We start from the raw sequence: 22,351 nt of genomic DNA on the forward strand, positions 1-22,351 counted from the left end.
AAGACAACTTGTAGAATGGTTATCAAATCTTGTTTAGTCTACTCTTTCTCTTTCCAGCTCCACCCATTTCTAGCTAAAAATGCCCTCTACAAAATCTTACTGGGCAGCAAGACTGACTGCCTGTCAGTCTCTGCACATCCTGTGCCCTCCCTTTCCCTTTTAACCATTCAGCACCTGCCCAGTTTACAGATCTTCATTGCAGGGCCAAGATTTCAGCCCTGCCTGCCCAGGACCATCAGAACCGTGCTGGTACAGAGAGGATAACTTTACAACACTGAGCAGAGATTTGGCACTGTTTTATGTGGTCATCTGATCACTGTTTGTCTCACTTAGAAGCTGGAAGCACACAGACAGGGAAAGACCCTCACTGTTTCTACTGACTGCACTGCAGAAAGCCCAGCACAGGGGGCGTTCTCAGTGTAACCAAGGGGAAGACAAGAAAAGTTATTGGACACACTCTGCAAGAGGCAATGAAACACGCCCCCCCCCCCCCCCCCGTCCCTATATGTACCTGCTGATTCTGCATAAAGAAATAGATGCCTTTCCCTTCCCTAAGAATCTGCACAGGGCAGTCATCCAGCCCAGTTCTTCTGCCATGGCTGCCTTGGGGGAAATTTCGTGCTATAAGCAATCTGGTGTAGGCCACTGGAGGACCAGAGGCCACCAGGAACGACAGCCAGCCACAACTGCCAGCCAAGCCAGCACTGACTTACTTCTGGCTTCAGACTCAAGACTGTTACTTGGAGACAGTTTGCGATGTAAGAATAACGGAAAAATCAGTGTCTCATCTTAAATCTTATAGTCTTAAAAAAAATCTTTGCATTGTTATCTCTAAGAAGTGAGCATTTTCTGTGAGAATTAGGGATCTTTTTTTTTTTTTTTTTGTCGATTGTGGGGCTTGAACTCTGTGCCTGGGTGCTGTCCCTCAGCTCTTCAACTCAAGGTGACAGCTCTACCACTTGAGCCACAGTGCCACTTCTGGTTTTCTGGTGGTTTATTGGAGATAAAGGTCTCACAGACTTTCCTGTCCGGGCTGGCTTTAAACTGTGATCCTCAGATCTCAGCCTCCTGAGTAGCCAGGATGACAGGTGTGAGCCATCAGTGGCTGGCAGAATCAGGGATCTGATGTTGGGCTCATGCTTGTAATTCCAGTTAATTAGGATGCAAAGAGCGGGAGTACTTTGTGGTTCAAGGCCCACTCAGGCAAAATGTTAGTGAGATTCCCCCTCCCCATCTTAATCAGTCTGATGTTGGTGGTGCACACTTGTCATCCCAACTACACAGGAGGCCACAGATAGAAGGGTCTTGGTCCAAGGCCAGTCCTGGGAAAAACATGAGACCTTACTTGAGAAATAGCTAAAGCAAAAAAGGGCAGGGGAATGACTCAAGTGGTAGAGTGCCTACCTAGCAAGCTCCTGTACCGAAAGAGAGAGAGAAAGAGAGAGAGAAAGACAGAAAGAAAGAAAGGAAGGAAGGAAGGAAGGAAGGAAGGAAGGAAGGAAGAAAGGAAGGAAGGAAGGAAGGAAGGAGAGGGAGAGAGAGGAGGGAGGGAGGGAATGGAGCTGTCCCCAGCCCTGGCTATCTCAGGTACCTCCAGAGGACTCACGCTCACCATGTGACATGTCCACATCACGATCATCATGTGACATGTCACATCACACTCATCATGTGACATGTCCACATCATCTCATGTTCCAGCACAGCCCCCATGGGCTAGCGCTTTCTTTGCCATGTTTCCTGGGTCAGCATTGCTAAGCATTTAGGTTTTCGGCTGTCAGGACAGGCACTGGCACCGTCTCATCTCAGGGACTCACTAGCTGACTGGCACCAGGGAAGTTTACTGAGTTCTCTCATCTCTGCCACACTGCTTCCTCCCAGTAACACTATGCCAGCTCTACTTTCCCCAAGTAGCCCCTCTAAAAACACATCCTTTCTCCCTCCCTCCCTCCCTCCCTCCCTCCTTCCCTCCTCCCTCCAGGCTGCTGTCTCCAGTTGTCCTCTATAAACATCATTCTCAAACACTGGCTGTCCCTACGTGTCTGGATTGGATCTCAGGATGAGTAGAGAACAGGCAGGTGTCCTCCAACGACGGAAGAGAAGGAAGGAAGCATTGACTGGCCTGAACATCAACCGTGCTGCCTCTTTCTGCCCTGGGGGCTCCGAATTTCAAGCCCACATTTGAGATGCCAGAGCGAAGAATCCGAATGCAAAGACTTGAATGCGGGACTTGCCAGTCAGATTCCCACCTGCCATTGCCCTGTGGATCCAGACAGCAGCCCCGCCTCGGGAGAAGGGTGAGAGAAGTCTGGGGAAAAGGGATGAATGATGGAGATAGGCAGAGGACATCTTCTCAAAGTCTAGAACAAGAACCCAGAATCCACTCAACCTGACTAAGGTGGTCGGTTCCTATCCAGGGTGGGCGGTTTACCTCAAAGCACTGTACACCACATTCATCCCTGCCCTGCTCTCATTTCAAATCCCTCTGCTCTCCAGCAGCTCAGGCTGATAACCTCTTCCTCCCAAGACAGCACTTGCCAGACTTAAAAGCGTAGGTCCTGTGGGTACGACAACATCTTTATTGATGATATCACCTTTATTTCCCTCGTCACATTTTGCATGAAAATGGACTTAAGGTTGTAATGAAAAACAAATAAAATACTGCTGATGGCCCAGCAGAAGTAGTGCTATCATTCTTCAAGAACTTGCTCAGTTGGCCATGACACTTCTGGAAGCTTCTGTGGTGAGTTCCAGATTTAAAAACAAAAACAAAAATCTGCTGTTTTCCCGAGAATCGGTAGCAATAGCACTGGAGCACTGGTCTCCCCTCATGGTGTTAATCATTCACAGTTTGTCTGCTTGCCTAGACTGTGAGGCCCTGGAAGGTCCTTTCTGTCTAACTTTGCACCTGGAGCTTTTATATTGTTGGAATATTCTGGGAGAAACCGTCTCACACACATTTGCTGTTGGGAAGTGGTCTGAGGATTGGCAGGTTCCGGGGTTCTTTGCCCTCCTTGATCAAACACCTTTAGCTGTGAGTTTTCAACTTCCCTCAGCCACACCCCTTCCTTAGGATTTAGAGGAAGCCAGTGACTTCACCTTGTTTCCTAGAATGCACGTCCATCCTCGGCCATGTGCCCCCTCAGCTGTTTATCTGTGGGAGAGTGTCACATAGATGTCTGGACTGCTGGACCTTAAATGAGCAACCATAGTTCCACAGGCCCCCACCCCACCCCAGGACTTGTAGGGGACTGCTATCTTTTCGTAATATGTTTCTTCTCCCACTCTCAAAGGTCAACATTTCACGTCTCCTCTTTGCTCCTCGAACTCCATGCACCCTGCTCTTCCCTCACTCTGATTTATTTATTTATTTATTTATTTATTTTTGTGGGTCGTGGGGCTTGAACTCTGGGCCTGGGCGCTGTCCCTCAGCTCTTCAGTTCAAGGCGAGCGCTCTACCACTTGAGCTACAGCGCCACTTCCGGTTTTCTGGTGGTTTATTGGAGATAGGAGTCTTACATTCTTTCCTGCCCGGGCTGGCTTTGAACCGCGATCCTCAGATCTCAGCCTCCTGAGTAGCTAGGATTACAGGCATGAGCCACCAGCGCCCGGCTTCCTCACTCTGATTTTTAATTTGCCAAAGACATGAAATTTTCTGGAGACCCCTGACTCTCCCCACCAGTTTCTTGCTTAGTCCTGTCACCGAGTCCCTGTCCTGTCTTCCTCGTGGTCACAGAACCTTGCCTCTCATCCATGCTACCAGCGTCCCCTCGATTCCACTGTTTCTCACCTTTGAAAATGTTCTAGATTGCTCCAGCAACATCCTGTCTCCCTTCCCAGCTCCACTCTAAGCAAAACTTTCCCAGAGTTGTCTATTTTTTCTGTTCCCACTTGACCACGTTCTCTCTCCCATCTCCCCAAGGAACCAGCAGCCTCCCAGATTCATGTCCCCGTGCTAAGGACCTGTGATGGCCAAGGCCACTGTTACCCCAGCAGCTGAATGTGACATGGCAGAAGATGAAGGAGGAAGAATAATCTTTACTATGCAAAGTAGTAGTCGGTAGTCATATGTGGGCTGGGGACTAATGGGATAGGTTGATGGAGTAACTAAATTTTGATACTGTTCCAATTCACACTGAGATAGCTACATTTAAAAATGCACATTGTAAAAAAGCTGGCAGCTCTTGTATTAGGAATTGAAGAGTCCCTTTGGCCCCCACCTGAGATTTCAAGATTACAGCTGTTGAAAGGCCTAGCAAGATAAAGATTGGTAAATTGTCTGAAACATAGTTGGCACTCCAAATAAATAGGAGCTATAATTATGACATTGATTTTTATGAATTTTTATCTTGACTTTGTTTGGGAAGAGTTAGTGAATAGCCAATGTGTGGGTCTGTCTTTGAGCTCACAAACTAAAAATAGCTAACAACCATTTCGAGATCCCACTGAAGGCCTATCAGAGATAAATGACTATTCCAAGAGGACTGGCTTGCTGACACTCATCACGAGCTAATTAGTTCTGACAACAGCGCACTTAGCATATGCAAGAATCAGATTTGCAACATTACTGTATTATTTTCAAAGTGTGAGTTTGGAGGCCATCAGTGTCTGTTTTAATATTTACTACTGAAATACATATTTAACTTATTGGAAATATTATGATGATTTCTTTAAGATTTAAATTGGTTTGGACATAAAATAATTTTTGTTGTTATTAATGGCTCCTGGGATTTTTCTTTTCCTTCCACAGTGAATGCCGAAGATAAAATTCATACAGATACAGAACACGGAACCTCATAAGTCATCCTAACGAACAACTCCAGGCAGTAATAGAAGCACACGTTTGCCCAGAACAAGCAGGGTGCTCATGGGAATTTATATTCCCCATTCGAATGTAGCCAAAGGAAAGTGGCGGTGGCACCCCACAGTGGGCTTCAGTACTTAGAGCAGGAGGAGCGCTCAAAGGGGCAGATGCATTTAAATGGAAAGCATTATTAAGAGAAGCTGACATCCCTATTAAAGAGGCCAATTAATCCGCATAGTAGAAGCCACAGCTGGCTGCCGTCGAAAAACAGTGCCCCCAGGACCCTATGTCGGGGACAGTGCAAGAGTCAGAAGGGAAATGCACTCCGCCCCTGGGGAAGCCTTTCCCAGTGTCTCCCCGCCCCCCGAGGACCCCCTCCCCTCCCGAGGAGACTTACCGATGGGCATCACCAGGAAGAAGGGCAGCCAGCAGAGCACGAAGCAGCCCACCACGATGCCCAGCGTCTTGGCCGCTTTCTTCTCGCGGGAGAACTTGAGGAGCCTCACGGAGAAGTGCGCCTTGTTCTTGGCGCTGCTGGGCGCGCCGCCCCCGGCCCCGCCGCCGCCACCGCTGCCACCCGCGGTCGGGGCGTTTTTGCGGTGGATGCGCAGCGTCACCTGCTCCGAGTCCGACTTCTCCGTCTTGAGGCCGGACTTGAGGCCCCGGCTCTCGCGCTTGGCCACCACGTAGACGCGGCAGTACATGACCAGGATGATGGCCAGCGGCACGTAGAAGGAGCCCAGCGCCGAGAAGAGCACGTAGCCCGGCTCCTCGTTGATCTGGCAGATGGTCTCGTCGTCGGGGGCCGGCTGCCGCCAGCCGAACAGGGGCCCGATGGAGATGACCAGCGACAGTGCCCAGACGCACAGCAGCGCGCGCACGCCCCTCCGCTGCGTGACGATGGCCGGGTAGCGCAGCGGGTAGCTGACCCCGATGTAGCGGTCGATGGAGATGATGCACAGGCCCATGATGGACGCCGTGCAGCACAGCACGTCCACCGCCGCCCAGATGTTGCAGAAGACCCGGCCGAACGCCCAGTAGCCCAGGATCTCGAAGATGGCCGAGAAGGGCAGCACGGTGGAGGTGAGGAGCAGGTCGGCCACCGCCAGGTTGACGATGTAGTAGTGCGTGACGGAGTGCAGGTGGCGGTGGCAGGCCACCGACAGGATCACCAGGATGTTCCCCAGCACCCCGAAAATGATCAGCCCCCCCAGGACCACGCCGAGCAGGATGGCCTTGGAGACGTTCACCGGCGCCGGAGGGTGGGTGCAGTTGGAGCCTTCCGAAGCGTTTCCGGAGAGAAACACCATGGTCCCGGCCGGGCGGCCCCCCCTCCTCCGGAGACTCCGAGGGCCGCCGTCGGGCGGGGACGGAGGCGGAGCCGGAGCGAGGCGCGGGCGGTCAGAAAGTCTGCGCGGGGCCGAGGCCGGCCGGCTGGGCTGGGCCCGGGGCTGGAGAGAGGGGGCGGGTGGGGAGCAGCCCGGGCCGGCCCAGGGAGCGCTCGGAGAACCGGGGCGAAGGGCAGGGGGGTGGAGGCGACATGGCCAGGGCCGCGCGGGGCTCCCGGATCTCTTTACGGGGCCTCGGGGACCCCCGACGCCCTGACCCTCCCTCTCCTAGGCCGCCCGCGCAGTCCCGGATTACCGGAGTCGGCTTCCCGGCGCCTTCGGATCGGCCCTGGGGGCCAGGAGGCCGCGCCGCATCCCGTGCACAATCCGGAATTCGGAATCCGCGCGCGCCCGTCGGTGCCCGCCGCGGACGTGCCCGGGCCGGGCCGGCGGTGCCCCGCCGCGGCGGTGCGGGGTGAGGGCTGTGCGGCGGCGCCCGAGCCGCGTCCGCGCCGGTCCTGCGGGAAGAGCGCAAGGAGAAGGGGCTGAGGGGAGCCGGGCGCGCCGGGCGAGCGCGCGCGGGGCCGGGCGCGGCGGGACGGCGGCGGGGAGCCGCGCGGCGGACGCTCCGCGGCGCACCGGGGGCTCCGCTGGGCCCCAGCCGAGGCGACACCCCGGGCCCCCGAGGGGACCGCGCCCCGCCTCGGGCCGGGAACCTGCCTTTCCCCCCCCGCCCCCCGCCGCCTCTGGCCAAGCCCAGGCGCCAAAGCAGCAGCAGCAGCAACAATAACAACAATAATAAATAATAACAAGAAGAAAGCCCCAACGGCAACACCAAAGCCCGGCCGCGGCGGTCAGCTGGGCAGACCCGGCGGAGCCCCCGCGGCGCGGGCGCGCGGACCGGGGCGCGCGGTGGGAACAGGTGGCGCGCAGCCGGCCCGAGGGGCGGCCGGGCTCCGGGTCCTGTGCGGCCGGGTGCGCGGGTCCTTCCCCCAGCCCGGCCGACCGGGGGCCCGGGTCCCCGGCAAAGCCCAAAGAAGGTCCCGGGGCCAGCCCGGGGCGGGGGGCGTCTCCCCAGTCTGCGGGCCCCGGGACTCGAACCGCCGCGAAGCTGCGGGAGAAGGGGGCGGGGCCGCCGCGCGAGCCGCAGCCACTGCGGTGCGGCGGGCGGAGGCGCGGGGCGCGGCGTCCCCGCGGTGCCCGGCCTGGGGACGCGCGGCGCGGTGGGGTCGAGGCCCCGGGGGCGGGAACCGCGGGTTCGAGCCCCGCGCGCCGGGCAGCGAGCCCGCCACGGCTCTGCGCGGCGGGGCGAGCGGCGCGGGCCGGACACTTGTTACCCGGTGGTGACTTCCCCCGGACGCGGGGAGAAGGCGGGGTCCCCCCTCCCCGAGCCGCAGGCCCGCGGGGCGCTGCGGGGCGCCCGGGCTCCCGCGCACTCACTCACCTGCGGCGCCCGGCCCGGGTCCTGCAGGGCGGTGCGGCCGCCCGCGCCCGCTCGCGGGGCTCGGATTCGCTAAAACTGTGAGCGTGGGAACCGGCCCGCGGGCGGCCGCCGGGTCCACGCCGCGCTTCGATCTGCGCCTCCACGCCGGGGAAGCGCCGCGGCCGGCGAACTTTGCGGCTCCGCTGACGTCACGCGGGCCGGCGCCCGGCGAGTACCGTAATCTCCGGCTGCTACCGTATTTCCCCGGCGCCACGCGCACCAGGGCGGCCAGTCCTGGGCTGGTTCCCAACTAGGTGTGGGTAGATTTGATCCCCACCCCCATTTTTCCTTAAAAGGATATGGTGTGTGTGTGTGTGTGTGTGTGTGTGTGTGTGTGTGTGTGTGTGTGTTCAAAGCACAGCCTGGCTTTGAACCTTGAGCCTCAGATCTTAACCCAAGTCGTCTTCTTTCGTCCTGATGGATCCAGACGAAGCATAATTCCTCGAGGTAATTTATTAAGGTTCCCTTAAACCTAGTAACAGAAAGATAACGTTGAGGTGCGGTCTGGGCTTGCATTCCCTCCCTTGAACACCGTGTCATCCATATGATTACATTTCTTCCCAGGTGAAATGTTTGCGAGACTTCAGATCTGAAATGCAGCCCACGAGGGGAGGAGTCGGGTCTCCGAGGTTTGGATGTCCTCAAAGGCCTGACCCCATTCCTCCGCCCCTGTGTGCACAGAAGATGATGTACCACATTTGATTCGACTTCCATAATAGTAATTTACTCATCATATTCTTTAAGTGAACATACTTTTACTCATCCACAAATTGGATTTTCTCTGGAAGGGGCAAACTGGATGAATGGACAGGAAACATGGCTCCTCTCTGAGTCAGTCCCTTCAGGGGAAGGAAAGGTGTTCCAGCTACAGTCACCCCACATTGTTTACAGCCCTCATCAGATCGGTGTGTGAGTGTGTGTGTGTCCCTTTAGAACTCTCATGCTGCAGATGGAAGCATGTTGTTTAGATCCAGTCACTCGGTTCTTGCTATGAAACAGCCATTTTTATAAAGATCTGTTCCTTGGTAGATAAGGGAAAGTGTGTTATCTGCAAGACAGCCACTGGAAATCCTCTCAGGTCTGCAAGGTCAAAATTCACAAAGGTTTTTAGAACTCTCCAATCTTCCAACCTCAAGAAATGAGACCCTGCTCCAACTCCCAGTGGTGAACCTGTGTGCTATAGAAGGCTCTTTTGCTTGGGAGCATTAACTTTGGGGAACCATTTCTCACAATCGGCTTTTTAGTCGCTAACCATCACCTGTCTGTGTATCCATGGGTCGGTTACTCTTGAAAACACGACAGACAAGGAGGGAGACTCAGCCGAGAGCAGCCTATGGAGTCCCTAGAGGGCTCCTCCTCCTCTCAGCCATAAGTGGGGTTGAATGAAATTATCTCTCTCAAGAATGCTGTTGACAATGTAGATTGATGCTTTCATTGTTCATCTCATTAGCCCTTCTTCTTTCTGCTCCTTTTGTGTGTTATTTTAAACAGGAGCACACTCCTGACTTGTGGGAGAATGTAGACTGCTGGTAAACTCACCTGGAGAATGTGGGGAGCATTACACTCGGACCCAACCATGAAACTGGCAGAGTTGGGAAAGTTGTCCCAGCACTGGGACTGCTTCTTCCCACTCCCTCAGTCCCGCCCCAGGGTGGAGAGACTTCCTGAATGTGGTGAACACTTCCACTCACACAGCCACACAGCTGCCTTCTGCTCTTAGGCCTTGGTCTGTACCCATGTTATTGTTGGTCCAGAGAGGATGATACCAAGTCAAAGCCCCAAACTCCCTGAAAGGGACTGCGTGGCTATTTGGGTGCAAGGGGTTCTGGGGAGCAGAACACAGTCTAGAAATGAGGGTGCAGGCTTCTGCTAGGCATCTCAGTCAGTCCCATGGACCCTTTGACGGGAAGGGAGCCAGAGTTGGGCTCTTTAGAGACAAACACAGGGTGGGGCCCCTCCTGCCTCAACCCAGGATGTGATTGTGAAGACCAAATTTAGTGAAGGGGGTTCTGAGAAGGCACATGGGGGTGATAACGCTTGGTAAGTGAGATTTGGGCTGGGAGACACAGCTGGGAGCAGCTGCATCATGAGGTGCGGGCTCTCTGTGTTCCTCTCGCGGCACATAGAAGGTATGTGTGTCATCAACACTTATCTGATGCCTTCCACTGGCATCAGTGGAAGGGTTCTGTTAGTGATCAGTGAGAAACATCATCGTGGGAGATTTAGAGTTAAAAAAGGGTCTGCCAGTCATTCTCTCACAAAACCAATTTGCAGTGGAATCAGGGCTGTTCTCTGGGATTCATGACTCCAAGTGACAGAACAGAGGGCCTCACGTTAGTCTCTACCAAAAGACTTGGCCTTTCAATGAATTCTCTTAAAGCTTAAAAAGTTACAGTGGAAGGAAATGAAAAGCATTGTTTAGAGAGATATCGATGCAAGATCAAATCACAGTCCTCGAATGAACACCGTGTTCTAATCCTTTACTGAACTGGGAAAAGTGCACAGTGCATAGACATGACTGGAAGAAAACCTTGGTGAGATCTGAATTCTTTTGCATTATTTGCTTGAATTCTTGACATCCTGAAAACATAATTTGTCCCAAGTCTTATGAATTACATCACCTGATTCCTGAATGATAGAGATATTAGAACAGGAATATGGAGTAAAGTTGGTCTGGAGTGAATCAATCGGGTAACTTTGCAGACAAATGGAAGTTGAGCCATGTTAATCAAATTCTCCTAATCCTTTTGTCACCTATTATCTGATAAAGGACACAAAAGATTTAAATCAACATCTGTAGCAAATAGGGAAATATTCAGCCTTCCTTCTCTGCCTGATGGACTGTTCCATATTAAGTAAAATGTTCATCTACCTGCATTTGATTATGAAATTACATGCTCAATTTAGCACTTTCTTAAAAGTCCACGGTGGCTGAAAATAAAAAATTATCTGTAATCCTACCCTTGTAACAATAGCCAGGCTAAATATTTGTCACATTTGTTCTCATTTTTAGCTCATGAGTAATTTATACTTAGAAAATCATATTAGTCTGACATGTATAAATGTATTTATTATGTGTGTATATATGTTTGCCCACAGATATATTAGTGAAATATAACCACATATACACATATACATATAACTCATTGCATGCAACACTGCAGCCAGACTGTATCTGTAGTTGCATGTCTTAATCTTCCACTTAGATATTTCGTGAACTCATCCTCCTATGAATTTATGACCAATTGCGGCATCCACCAGCTGCACAGTGATGGCATTCTATGTGCATACATGAACTGCCTCTTCCCCACCATGCTGAAGCCTTCTCTCGACAGTAGGGCACTGCAGCCTTGGGGAGTTGCTTAGGCCATGGGCTCTCTGCTCTAGTCATCTCACCTCCAGAGTCAGGTTCCTTCAGTAGGTGATTATTACCTAAGTCAGCACATTTCAGAGAGAGAAAGACAGAGAGACAGACAGACAGACAGACAGAGACATAGAGACAGAGACAGAGACACACAGAGAGAGAACAGACAGACACAGAGAGACAGAGAGACACATACACGAACACCCAGAGAGATAGAGAGATTGGAAGTTATGATAGCTCAATAATAAAACATATCAGATGAGAGAAAAGCAGATCCTTCTAAGGGACTGCCATTAATCAGAAGAACCAGGAGAGAGCCTGTGAGTTGGTTCGTGTGACCAGCATCTGTTTGCCTCCGTTGAGGTAAACATAACAGGATGGAGTTCCACAAAGAATACGGGGTATCCAGAGGGGATTAAAGGTCTGGATTACACTGTGTTCCAGGTCCCATGATACAGACACAGAACTGTGGTCCTTGCTCTTCTGGGGTCTACAAGCTAGCGAGAAGAGACTCATCAGACAATTATTTATAGGAATGGATTAGTTATTGTCTGAGAAGTAACCCAGAGGAAAGTTTTAGGGACAACCACAAGATGTTTGGAGATACTCGTTCTTTCTGAATAAAAGAATCTAGAGAATAGATACAAAGATCTAGGAATAAAAAGGGAAAAAATCCAAGGTTTTAAAATACAGAGCTATGATCTCATGTTGAATGCTGAAAATCAAAAGGGAAAGACCAAAGAATTAGAGATAGCTTGAAATGCATACTGTGTATGCTCACTTTGTTACTAACATCACAGTGAATGAAATTCTTAAATATTTTAGAGAAATACCTTTAGAGTTCCATACGAAGGCTATAAACTCATTTTTTGTCTGTTGACAAAATTTGGTGACATTTAATAATCGTGTTATTCCTAAACATATCAGACAAGGAAACAAGGTGTCACAACCATCCTTTTCTCTTTATCAAACTGTTACTGCATTAACTGTCAAGAAAATTAAAAAAATTCCCAAAGAAACAAGTCCTCACTCATTTTAATCTCAGAAAGCCAACAGATCTTTGGTGTTGGTTTTAAAAAGACCTCTAGAAATCTTTTTTTACACAAAAATATGTTTTTCTTTTATGTGGTTTTAATTTTTTAAATGTGGAAAGTTAGAAGAACCACAGCTCCATTCCTTACAAGTAGTTTTCCCACACAAACAAAACAACTTCCAAGGAAAGTTTGAAGCTTTCTAACAATTTACTATTCAAACCTATATTGCTTTGGGGTTTTCTCACACTGTATCATTAGAACAGTATACATACAAACTAACCCACAATGCAGTAGAGTAATTATGTCTTCTTAGAGTTCAGTAGCATTGACAGTAATAGTAACAAACTTTAAATAGTTTGTAATAGTTTATAAAGCACTTTCACAATATAAACGCACTGGATTCTTTGAACAACTCTATAAGATAAAATACCCTACATTTTAGAAAGAAGGTAACCAAAGACTAAAGATAGTAAAAGAGCAGAACCAAATCACAACAATTTCCAGCTAAAAATCTGTGTTTTCTGAACCCAAATAATCAACTCTTTTCATTAAGATGTCTAAAATAAAGTGAACTTCTTATTGACTTAGAAGTATCATAAAGTAGAAATAGAACTGTTGTCTACCAGCCAGTCTGATATTTTTCAAGAATTTGTAAACTGTCTACTGGCCAAATATGGTCCCTTGGTCTAATTTTTTTTTGGTAGAGCACTCCAACTAAAATGTTTTAAAGTATGTTTAACGTTTATCAAAACAAAATCAAATGGGTATGCAACTGAGATGCAGGTGACTAGAAAGATCGAAGCCAGTTACAAATCAATCCTTTACTAACTAGTTTTCTGAACTCTTGTTTATGGCATTGTGGGTACTGGGCACAGATTGGGGCTCCTGTGTTGCTGTGCTTCATGGGTGAAAGTGTTCAGGGTGATAGCTAGTGGTCTGAGCAGCTTCCAGTGCACCCTGAAAATGTGTACCTCATAGAACAAGTCTACACGACTGACACACATTGTTCTGGACCTGTGCAGAGGTGAGCAGCTCATTCAGGCCTGGTTTTTTCTGGACTTGCGTTCTAAGCATACAGCTGGTACCATGTGGCTTTGGTCTTGTGTGCACAAGGCAATGACAGAGTCCCCCTCTATTCTCTATTTCAGGCTTCTCCAGTGATGTTCCATAAAGTGGTGTCAGGAGGAACAGCCTGGTGTCAGAGGAGTGAAAAGCATATTTTCTAACCATGAGCACAAAACAAGCTCATTTCTCCCATTCCCATTTTCTCACCCACTGCACTTGTGCACAAGGATGTACAAGTTAAATAGATTTCTTCCCATTTGGCATGCTTCCCTGGTCTTGTTTCTATCACTTAAAAGATGAACACAGGACACGGAGGGCTAAGGGCAGCTTTTCTCCAGACTTTTGTTGAGAATCTACTTGAAAAGTGTCCCAAATTCTGTAAATATGAATATGAATAAGATGGAAAGACGTCAAAGAATCTTAAAGACACGAATGCATTATAGTAAGTCTTAAATTGAATGCAAAGATATGAGTGTGATTTTTGTGGCATTGAGTATGGATGGATCTTGACAACATCGACAGTTCTTTTAGCTTATTAAAATGAGATTTAGAGGCTTTCATTTAGAAGAGGAGATGTAGAAGTCTTTATTGAAGACAAGTCAGTGGGGGCGGGGGGAGATAGTAAATTCTACACTTCCTAGAGACAGGCTATCACCAGGCAAGCCTCTACTCTTCCATTTATGAAAACGTTTTCAAGTAAGATGTCAAGTGGTGTCAACACTAACGTCCACTTTGGCCTCTAGCTAAGTGTTGAAGTAATTGTGTTGAACTTTACCACTGGGTAAAGGCAACTCAGACACACACCACCAGCTTTTAGATCTCTTGTCTGTGTCTGCTCAAGGGTTTATAAGGAGCTTGGTGAAAGTCACACACAGCAATCAAAACAGCTACATCAGGGAATGAGGGTGGGCTTGGCACCTATGGCCACGTTACAGCTTCTGGTGTGTGTGTGTGTGTGTGTGTGTGTGTGTGTGTGTGTGTGTGTGTGTGGTGTGTGTGTGTGGTTGTCCCCCTCTTTGTTCTGAATCAGATGCAAATGTGACCTTCATCATTTTCACATGCCACTTTTGCCCACCCACTTTCAGATGTCACACATTTTTACTTTACACTGGGGCACTAATAATCCTCCCCACCAACCACACATCTGCCCCTGGTGGTTTATTTCCCCTCGTACTCAGATTCCAAGAGGAATCTAGACTGGCTTGTAGTTCCTGACTGCAGCTGCCCGTGCCCCTAAGATTACTCTCTCACGCTCTAGGGTTACTCTGACTACTCGGGCATCTGAGCTGTCCCAGGCTTCCACATGAGTTATGAGAAATTGGCAGTGGGAGCAATGGTATCCAGACCAGAGATGAAGGAAGTGTTGATGCCAGGCCAAGTCCAGATGGAAATAGTCACTCTCCTTTTAGGCCTGTGCAAGCTTAGATCATGCACAGCATTCAGAGCAGGCCTTCCTTCAGTGCACTGTCCCTCAGGCATGGACTGTCTTGAACAGGCTTGAACTGTTACCGGATTTCCTTTGGGCTGGCCCTGCCCTGGGGATAGGCATTAAATGTAACCAGAAAATAGCAGAAGTTCCCTCCCACTCCAGGCTCAGCATAAACTAAAACTAAGAAGCTCATTTTTTCTCCCAAAAGAAGGTGAACTGATGAAAATTTTGTGGTAGAACAGTCATAAAAAGTTATACTTTATGATTACTTATTATTACTGTCCCTCAGTATAGTATTTTGTATAATATCTCAACTCCTTTGCCCTCAGTCCCTCTATAACACTGTATTGAAGTGACAGAAGTCAAAGGATACATATCTTTAAGGACAATATGAGGACTGTGGTTCATAATACTGCACTACATACCAGAAATTTGCAGTAACCATACTCCAAAAGAGCTAACTATGTAAAGTGATATTATAGTGATCATTTCACTGCACGAATGTGTGTCAAAACATGCTATTCTATACCTTAAATATATGTAATACACAAGTAAATGAAATCAAAATCTCTCTGAGTTTATATTAAAAATGAAAAAGAAAGGAAAGGAGGAAGCTCAATTTAGATTTAAATACATTAAATCTAAAATGAAACACAAGAATTGAATTTATGAGTTTAAATTCTCTTAATCCATTTAACCAATTTCAGTTTTACAACTTTAGGCATCCTTGCGATTATTTATTTATTTAGTTTTTAGGTTTCTTTTTTTGCCAGTCCTGGGGCTTGAACTCAGGGCCTAAGCACTGTCCCTGAGCTTCTTTTGCTCAAGGATAGCACTCTACCACTTGAGCCACAGTGCCACTTCCAGCCTCTTTTTGTATATGTGGTACTGAGGAATTGAACCCAGGGCTTCATGCATGCAAGGCAAGCACTCTACCACTGAGCCACATCCCCAACCCATCTTTGCAATTTTGTAACATTTAAATCCTTACAGGGCCTTCCTGCCGAGGAAACAACACTTATTTAATACATATAATTTATTTTTCCTGGTCATTGTTAACACATTTCAAAGATGTGTGTTAAAAAGCAGAATACTATTTATTAGAGACATGCAAGTGAAACTCAGCTAATGTAGCTTCTGGCAACTGACCTTCCCTCTGGATGAAACTCAGAGGAAAGCAGCTCCAGACTTGGAAGGAGGAAGAGAGGCTTTCTCATTTCTAAATTGCTTATGGGACCAGCATCTGAAGTGGGATTATTGGATGCAAGGATGGTTTTATGGAGGCTCCTGTCATTGTATTATGCAGGCGAGGATAATAGTAGTGATAACGTCCAAGGCTATTTAGCATGGTCATGTATTATCTTCCTCTTCCGTGAGTAGAATTCCTTTAAATATCTTCTGCAGTGGTCATTTAGTTGTTGTGAATTTCTCTAGGTTTTGTTTATCATGGATGGGTTTTCTTTCTTGTTCAGTAACAAAATGGTAACTTTATTGGGTGGAGTAATCTAGGTTGGCAGTTGTTTTCAGAGCTTGAAAACATTTATTTTATTCTCCCTTTGCTTTTTAATTTTTTTTTTTTTTTGTGTGTGTGAATGTGTGTGCTGTTTCTGGGGCTTGAACTAAGGGCCTGCCTTGTGTGCTGTCCCTTAGCTTCTTTTGCTCAAGGCTAGCACTCTACTACACGTACCACTCTACTTCCAGCTTTTTGGTAGTTTATTGGAGATAAGAATCTCGTGGCTTAGCTGGGAGCCGGTGGCTCATGCCTGTAATCTTAGCTACTCAGGAGGCTGAGAGCTGAGGATCACGGTTCAAAGCCAGCCTGGGCAAGGAGAGTCCGTGAGACTCTTATCTCCAATAAACCACTAGAAAACTGGAAATGGCGCTGTGGTTCAAGCGGTAGAGCGCTTGCCTTGAGCTGAAGAACTGAGGGATAGCGCCCAAGCCCAGAGTTCAAGCCCCACGACTGACAAAAAAAAAAAAAAAAAAAAAAGAATCTCGTGGCCTTTCTTGTCTGGGCTAGCTTCAAACCACAACCACAACCACAGATCTCAACCTCTTGAGTAGCTAGGATCACAGGCAGGAGCCACTGATGCCCACTTTCCCCCACCTTGCTTTTAAGGCATCTCCTATTATTCTAATGGGTTTGCCTGTATAGGTAACTTGGCTCTTCTCCCTATAGCTTTGAATACTCTCTATGCTTGATGTTTTAACTATAATATAACATATGGAGATTCAAATATGGTCTTTTCTACTGAGAATTCTAAAGATCTGTATATAAACTGGAATTTATTTCTCAAAATTTGTAACATTTTATTGCTATTTTAAAAATTATATCCTTCTCTTATGCTCATGATTCTTAGGTTTTGTCTTTTTCTGGAGTCAGAGTTCTTATTGTTCATATCTCATTCTTTATCTTCATCAGATTTTCCTAGTTTATGTATTTCATTTTCCTATTTCATCTTCAAGCCCTGATATTCTGTCTTCCTTTTGACCCAATCTCCTTTAAAGACTTTCAACTAAGCATTTTATTTTACTTATTTTTTTCTATGGATTTATTCAGGTGTTTACACATATCCTTTTTATTTTTTCATTATTTTTTATCATTTTGTGTGTGTGTGTGTGTGTGTGTGTGTGCAAGTGTGTGCATATGTGCACATATGTGTGTAGTGGTAACAGAACTTAAACTCAAGGCATTGCACTCTTGCTTGGCTTTTTCTCTCATGGCTGGCATTCTACTTGAACCCTGCCTCCAGTCCAGCTTTTTTGCTAGTTAATTGAAGTCAGAGGCTTTCAGACTTTCTGGATGAGAAGGCTTCAAAACCAAAATCCTTAGATCTCAGCCTCCTGAGTAGCTCGGATTTCAGGTGTCTGTCACTGGTGACTGCCATATATCGTCAGCATCATTATTATTATTATTATTATTATTGAGCTCAATATTGGAGATTTTAAGTACTTTGTCATCATTCAAATACCTTATTGTGTGGTTATTTACTTTTTAACGTGTCATGGTGCCTTTTGTATTTCATATTTTCTGCATTGAGATTTGCTTATCTGGAGTCAAGTCACTGGATGGAGGTTTTAGTCACCAAAGTGGAGTTTTTCTCTCTCAATTGAATTATTCTCCATTTTCTGACAGACTGGGTAGAACAAAAATGGTGTTGTATTTCTCAGCACTGGCCTGGGAATAGAAATCAGCAATAACATACTCAACAATTCAAAACCAAATATTTACATGAAGTAATAACTTTTGGCGGCATCACCTGTATCACCAATCATGTTTGAAAGGAATTAGGGTTTAGAAAAAATATTAGTGTTAGAATTAAGGATTAGGTGGTAAATATAAGTCAGGGATTGCAACAGGATAGAAAATTAAGAGTAATTTACAACATGGCTAGAATAAATTGCTAATAGAAAAAAAAAACTATAAAAGAGAAATGGAGGCAATGGAAGCCAGTGCTTCATCCTTGTTGAGAAGGATGTATGTTGGCAGGGCTCTCTCTGTGCATAGAATCTGTCTTCTTCCATTCTTGTATTTCTTCCTATCTTCTGCAGTTCTTTTGTTGGGTTTACTCACATATGCCTTCTGGACCTAGAATTGCTAGGGACTGCTCTCTGAGAGCAACCTTGGATGGTAAGGCCTGGACTGGAGCAGATGCTGGAATGAGGTAGGACAGTGCTACCCCTGTGAAGTAGCACAGAAAAACTTAGACCAAGTATTTTAATTCCATAAGAGTCATGCAAATATTCATCATCTACACTCGAGAATGAGTTAGATTTCTTACATTTGCTTTACCTGCTTTTTGTCTCATTTTTGAAGATTATGGATAGCATGATGTTTGCTCTTACTGTCAAATTTCCCTCCTAATATTTTCTTGTTGGTTTGTTTGGACCAACTAAGGGCCATGCCTTTCACTTGATTGTATGTTTTAAAATTATCTTTTAACAAAAAGCAGTCTCCTTAGTCTTTACTTACTGAAGAACCTAGCGTTGTGATGACAAATAAGCTATTAGCCTGCATCTGCTTCCTTAATAGAGGTTCAATTTTATGCAGATCTGGATTGGTTTATAAGCACCATTTAACTCCAGGTCCTTTTCTCAATAACACTGTTCTCAATAAGGAACAAAACAGAATAAAACTGACATCTTTGGCTCAGGCAACTTCGACTCAAAGCAACAAATTCTTGTCCTCAGACTCTGGGGTCACAATTTGTTCTGAAAGCAGACTAGGGTGTAGGGTTATAGTTGATAACTACACATGGAGACAGAAAGAAAATGTTTTCCTTGCTGAATGGGGAGAAATTTAATAGAGGGCATTAAATCTGCAATACCATTTAAAGAAGTTTCTGTTTTATTAAATATAAGCTTAGCCTTTCTTTGGCCCTAGGGGAATTCTTAAAAACAGCTAGCTACCTTTTTTCCATTACAAAAGCTATAATTTTTAATACACTACTTGAGGATATTTTAGCCAAAGATTATAATGTTTTAAATTTTTTTTATTGAACTCAAGTAAGGTGACATTTTGAAAACAACTTATCTAGACTTTGAAACAGGGCAGGGAATTCTCTAGGATTTTCATTACAGCATTGATGACAGTGCCATTTGCAAGACTATGTGGAGCTCCTGGCCTTTGCTACCATTGGAACATTTGAATCTGTAATGCTAGCTACATAGGCTACGTTAGTGCTTGGTCTTCTGAGAATGTGATATCTCTTTTTATTTAGCTTCTTTTAAAAATTACCTTAAGTATTTATACAAAGGAGTTGCCATTTAATAAAGCAGTTCTGAATACAATAGATCTCGATCAATGTCACCCCATTCAACATTCCCACCCACTCCTCCTCTACTTACTCCTTTCTTTTGCTTCTTAATTTTATAGGATATACATCGATTTTTTTACTTCATTCTCTTCCTCTTGTCCTCTTCATTAATTTTCTCCTTTCCCCTTGACCCACTCCTTCCATTCCTGGCATTTTATTGTGCTGAGCTTTGCCTTTGCCTTTCTAAGGAATTATACTGTTTGAGTTCTCCCTTGAGTCTACCATATACATTTATACTTTTATATATACTTGCAACCATCCAACATATTTACTTATTGGTTTATTAGCTAAATCTAACTTCCCTGGGTTCAATTCTTCAGTACCACATACACAGAAAAAGCTGGGAAGTGGCACTGTGGTAGAAGACTAGTCTTGAACAAAAGAAGCTCAGGGACACTGTTCAGGCCCTGAGTTCAAACTCCAAGAATGAACCTCCCCCCCAAATATGTAAAGTTGGGGTGGAGGAAAGTGGGAGAAAATGAAGGAGGGGGTAATACTGTTCAAAAAGAAATATACTCATTATCTTAATTATGTAACTGTAATCCCTCAGTACATCACCTTTACAATAAAATTATATATACATACATACACACACACACACACACACACATATATATATATATATATATATATATATATATATATAGTCATCACCTAGGCTTTTTTTTTTTGCTTTATGTTTTCTTTTTGCTTATGTGGTGCTGAGGAATCGAACCCAGGGCCTCTGGCATGCAAGGCAAGCACTTTACCACTGAGCCACCTTCCCAGCCCACCTAGGCTTTTTTTTTTAAAAAAAAAGCTTTTACCTTATTTCCTCTGATAAAACCCATTACTACGCATACCAATTCATTTAAAATGTATATAAAAACAACTCAAATCACAGTTGAAACCCTATGGCCAAGTCTAGTGGAAGCATGTCATATGCCATACCAGAGGGGGTCCTGGAAAAGCAAAAAGACACTAAGTAAATGTTGGCTTTTGCTTTTCGTTTTGTATTTTCAGTTTTTACTTTACAGAAAAATTGCATAGGAAGCACAGAGAGCTGCCATATTCCTTCCCCATTAGTAACAGCTTGTCTTGACTTGTACAGCGGATGAACCAAGGCACACACAACAGTATTATCCAAAGTCAGAGTTCACAAATGGGGTCATCTTCCGGGCACTGCCTGGTCTGGGTAGATGGAGTGTCATGACCACACCTGCCCGGAGCTTCACAGGAGAAGGGCGGAGCCCTGAGGCCCTGTGGTCCTCCCGTCTACCCCTTCTTTTCTCCAGTGCCTGGCAACCAGTCTGGTCACTGTGTCCATTGAACAGCCTTTCCAGAACAGCACATACATTGCGTAGCCTGAGAATCCATTCTTTGATGGCTGGTCTCGGCCTTACTTCTCCCTTCCCTGGCTCACTCTGTTCCTTCGCCCTGGGCTGGCTTGCTGCCACGTGTGGTCTTGTTTGTTCTACAGAGGGAGTCTGTACCTGTGTGGGCCCTCTTTGGCCTGGCTCAGGGAATTGGATGTACAATTATTAATATTTATTCCCGTCCAGTGTAGACTGTCTAGAAGTTACTGACTGACTTAAAAAGGGGGCTGAAAGTAATGGAACAAAGCAGTGATTGCATAGGGCTGAAGGCTCCGACTCGGTTTGCTATGTCAGCAATGCAATCTGCCTGGACACTCTGCCAGTGATGGAGGGGCAGAGCTGGCTTCCTATTACCTTACGTTTCATCTTTATCAATAATATTGAACTACTTTTCAACATGAAAATAGTAAGACTTTAGTTGTGATATGATCGTATTCTAAATCTTTGGTGGAAAAGAGGGCTTCCTGCTGAGCGCTGGAACAGTTTATGGGGAAAAAAGTTTGTTCTGTGAAATATTAGAAACACATATTTGAGTAGAGTTTTAGTAGCATATCCTAAAGGTTGATACATGTAGGGGTTTTCCTTGTCATTATAATCTAACAGGTCTGTAAGGTGATAATGATCTCCCCTTTGACCCCAGAATTATTGTCTAGAACATTGTCTAGAATTATGAGAATATATTTTTGTGTGTTCTGTTTTTACTTTTGCTATTAAATTTAATTTTCTTGTGTTGGGGTCAGAAGATTGTTTGTGGTCTGTCCAATTTCTACTTGCACTATATTTATTTATTTTCATTTCTGTTATGGGTTAACAAGAGGGTTTCAGAAATTATGCTAATAATTTTTCCATGTTTGAAACAGAAGGAATTTTTTTTATTTTTTATTTTTTTATTATGAAAATATTGTACAGAGGGGTTATAATTACATGGGCAAGATAATGAGTACATTTCTTATCAAGCATTGTAGCCTCCTCCTTTCCCCTTCCCATCCCTTCCCATCCTCCCCCCACCCCCCTCTCCCAACAGAAGGAATTTTTATATCTGAACAGCAATATCTATCTCATCAGTATTATTACAGATACTGTTTCAAATCATCTCTATTTTGCCTATTTATCTATTATAGATTGAGGGCATATGTTGGAATCATTCTGCTATTTTTTCATTTCTGTTGGTTTCTATTTGTATTTCTAGCAGCATCTTCTCTATGCATTCTGGTACAAAGTGCTGTAGCAGGGGACAAATTTGTGGTGGTGACATTTTAATTTTAGATTACATGTTTTATCAATATAAAATAATTTTTCTTGTAGGGGATAATCTTGACTTAGGTTTCTGTTAACATCTCCACTATTTTTGTTTTCCTTTGTGTTTGTATCTTTGTCATTTTAAAACTTTTACTTTTTACCTTTATTCCCTTTTGCATCTGTTTTTAATAAATAGCATTAGATTGGCTTTGATATTTATAAAATATTTACTATCTTATGTCAATTGGTAGAAGAAAGTTTAGTCATTTACATTTTTTGTGATATTTGTTTTTTAACTTAGGGCCTCATGCTTGCTAATAGGTGCTTTCGTGTTCTACCTCTTGAGCCATTGACCTTAAGCTTTTTTTGTGTGTGTAAGTTGCTATATCTTTGCCCTTACCTTGCACAGATTATCAGCTCATTTTACTTACAGATT

General features: G+C 45.7%; 1 protein-coding gene across 1 annotated transcript in view; it reads right to left on the reverse strand.

Moving 5' to 3' along the window:
- The window catches only part of Adra1a (adrenoceptor alpha 1A), a 75,789-nt gene extending 69,324 nt beyond the window's left edge, over positions 1–6,465 (reverse strand). The window contains exon 1 of the mRNA XM_070016710.1: positions 5,199–6,465. Coding sequence (XP_069872811.1) covers positions 5,199–6,111 — 913 coding nt within the window. The 5' untranslated portion in view covers positions 6,112–6,465. The remainder of the gene's footprint in view (positions 1–5,198) is intronic.
- Positions 6,466–22,351: the final 15,886 nt, after the last annotated feature.

This window comes from Dipodomys merriami, unplaced genomic scaffold, assembly GCF_024711535.1.
Source record: "Dipodomys merriami isolate MVZ:Mamm:240054 unplaced genomic scaffold, mDipMer1.0.p SCAF_12, whole genome shotgun sequence".
Taxonomy (NCBI): Eukaryota; Metazoa; Chordata; class Mammalia; order Rodentia; family Heteromyidae; genus Dipodomys; species Dipodomys merriami.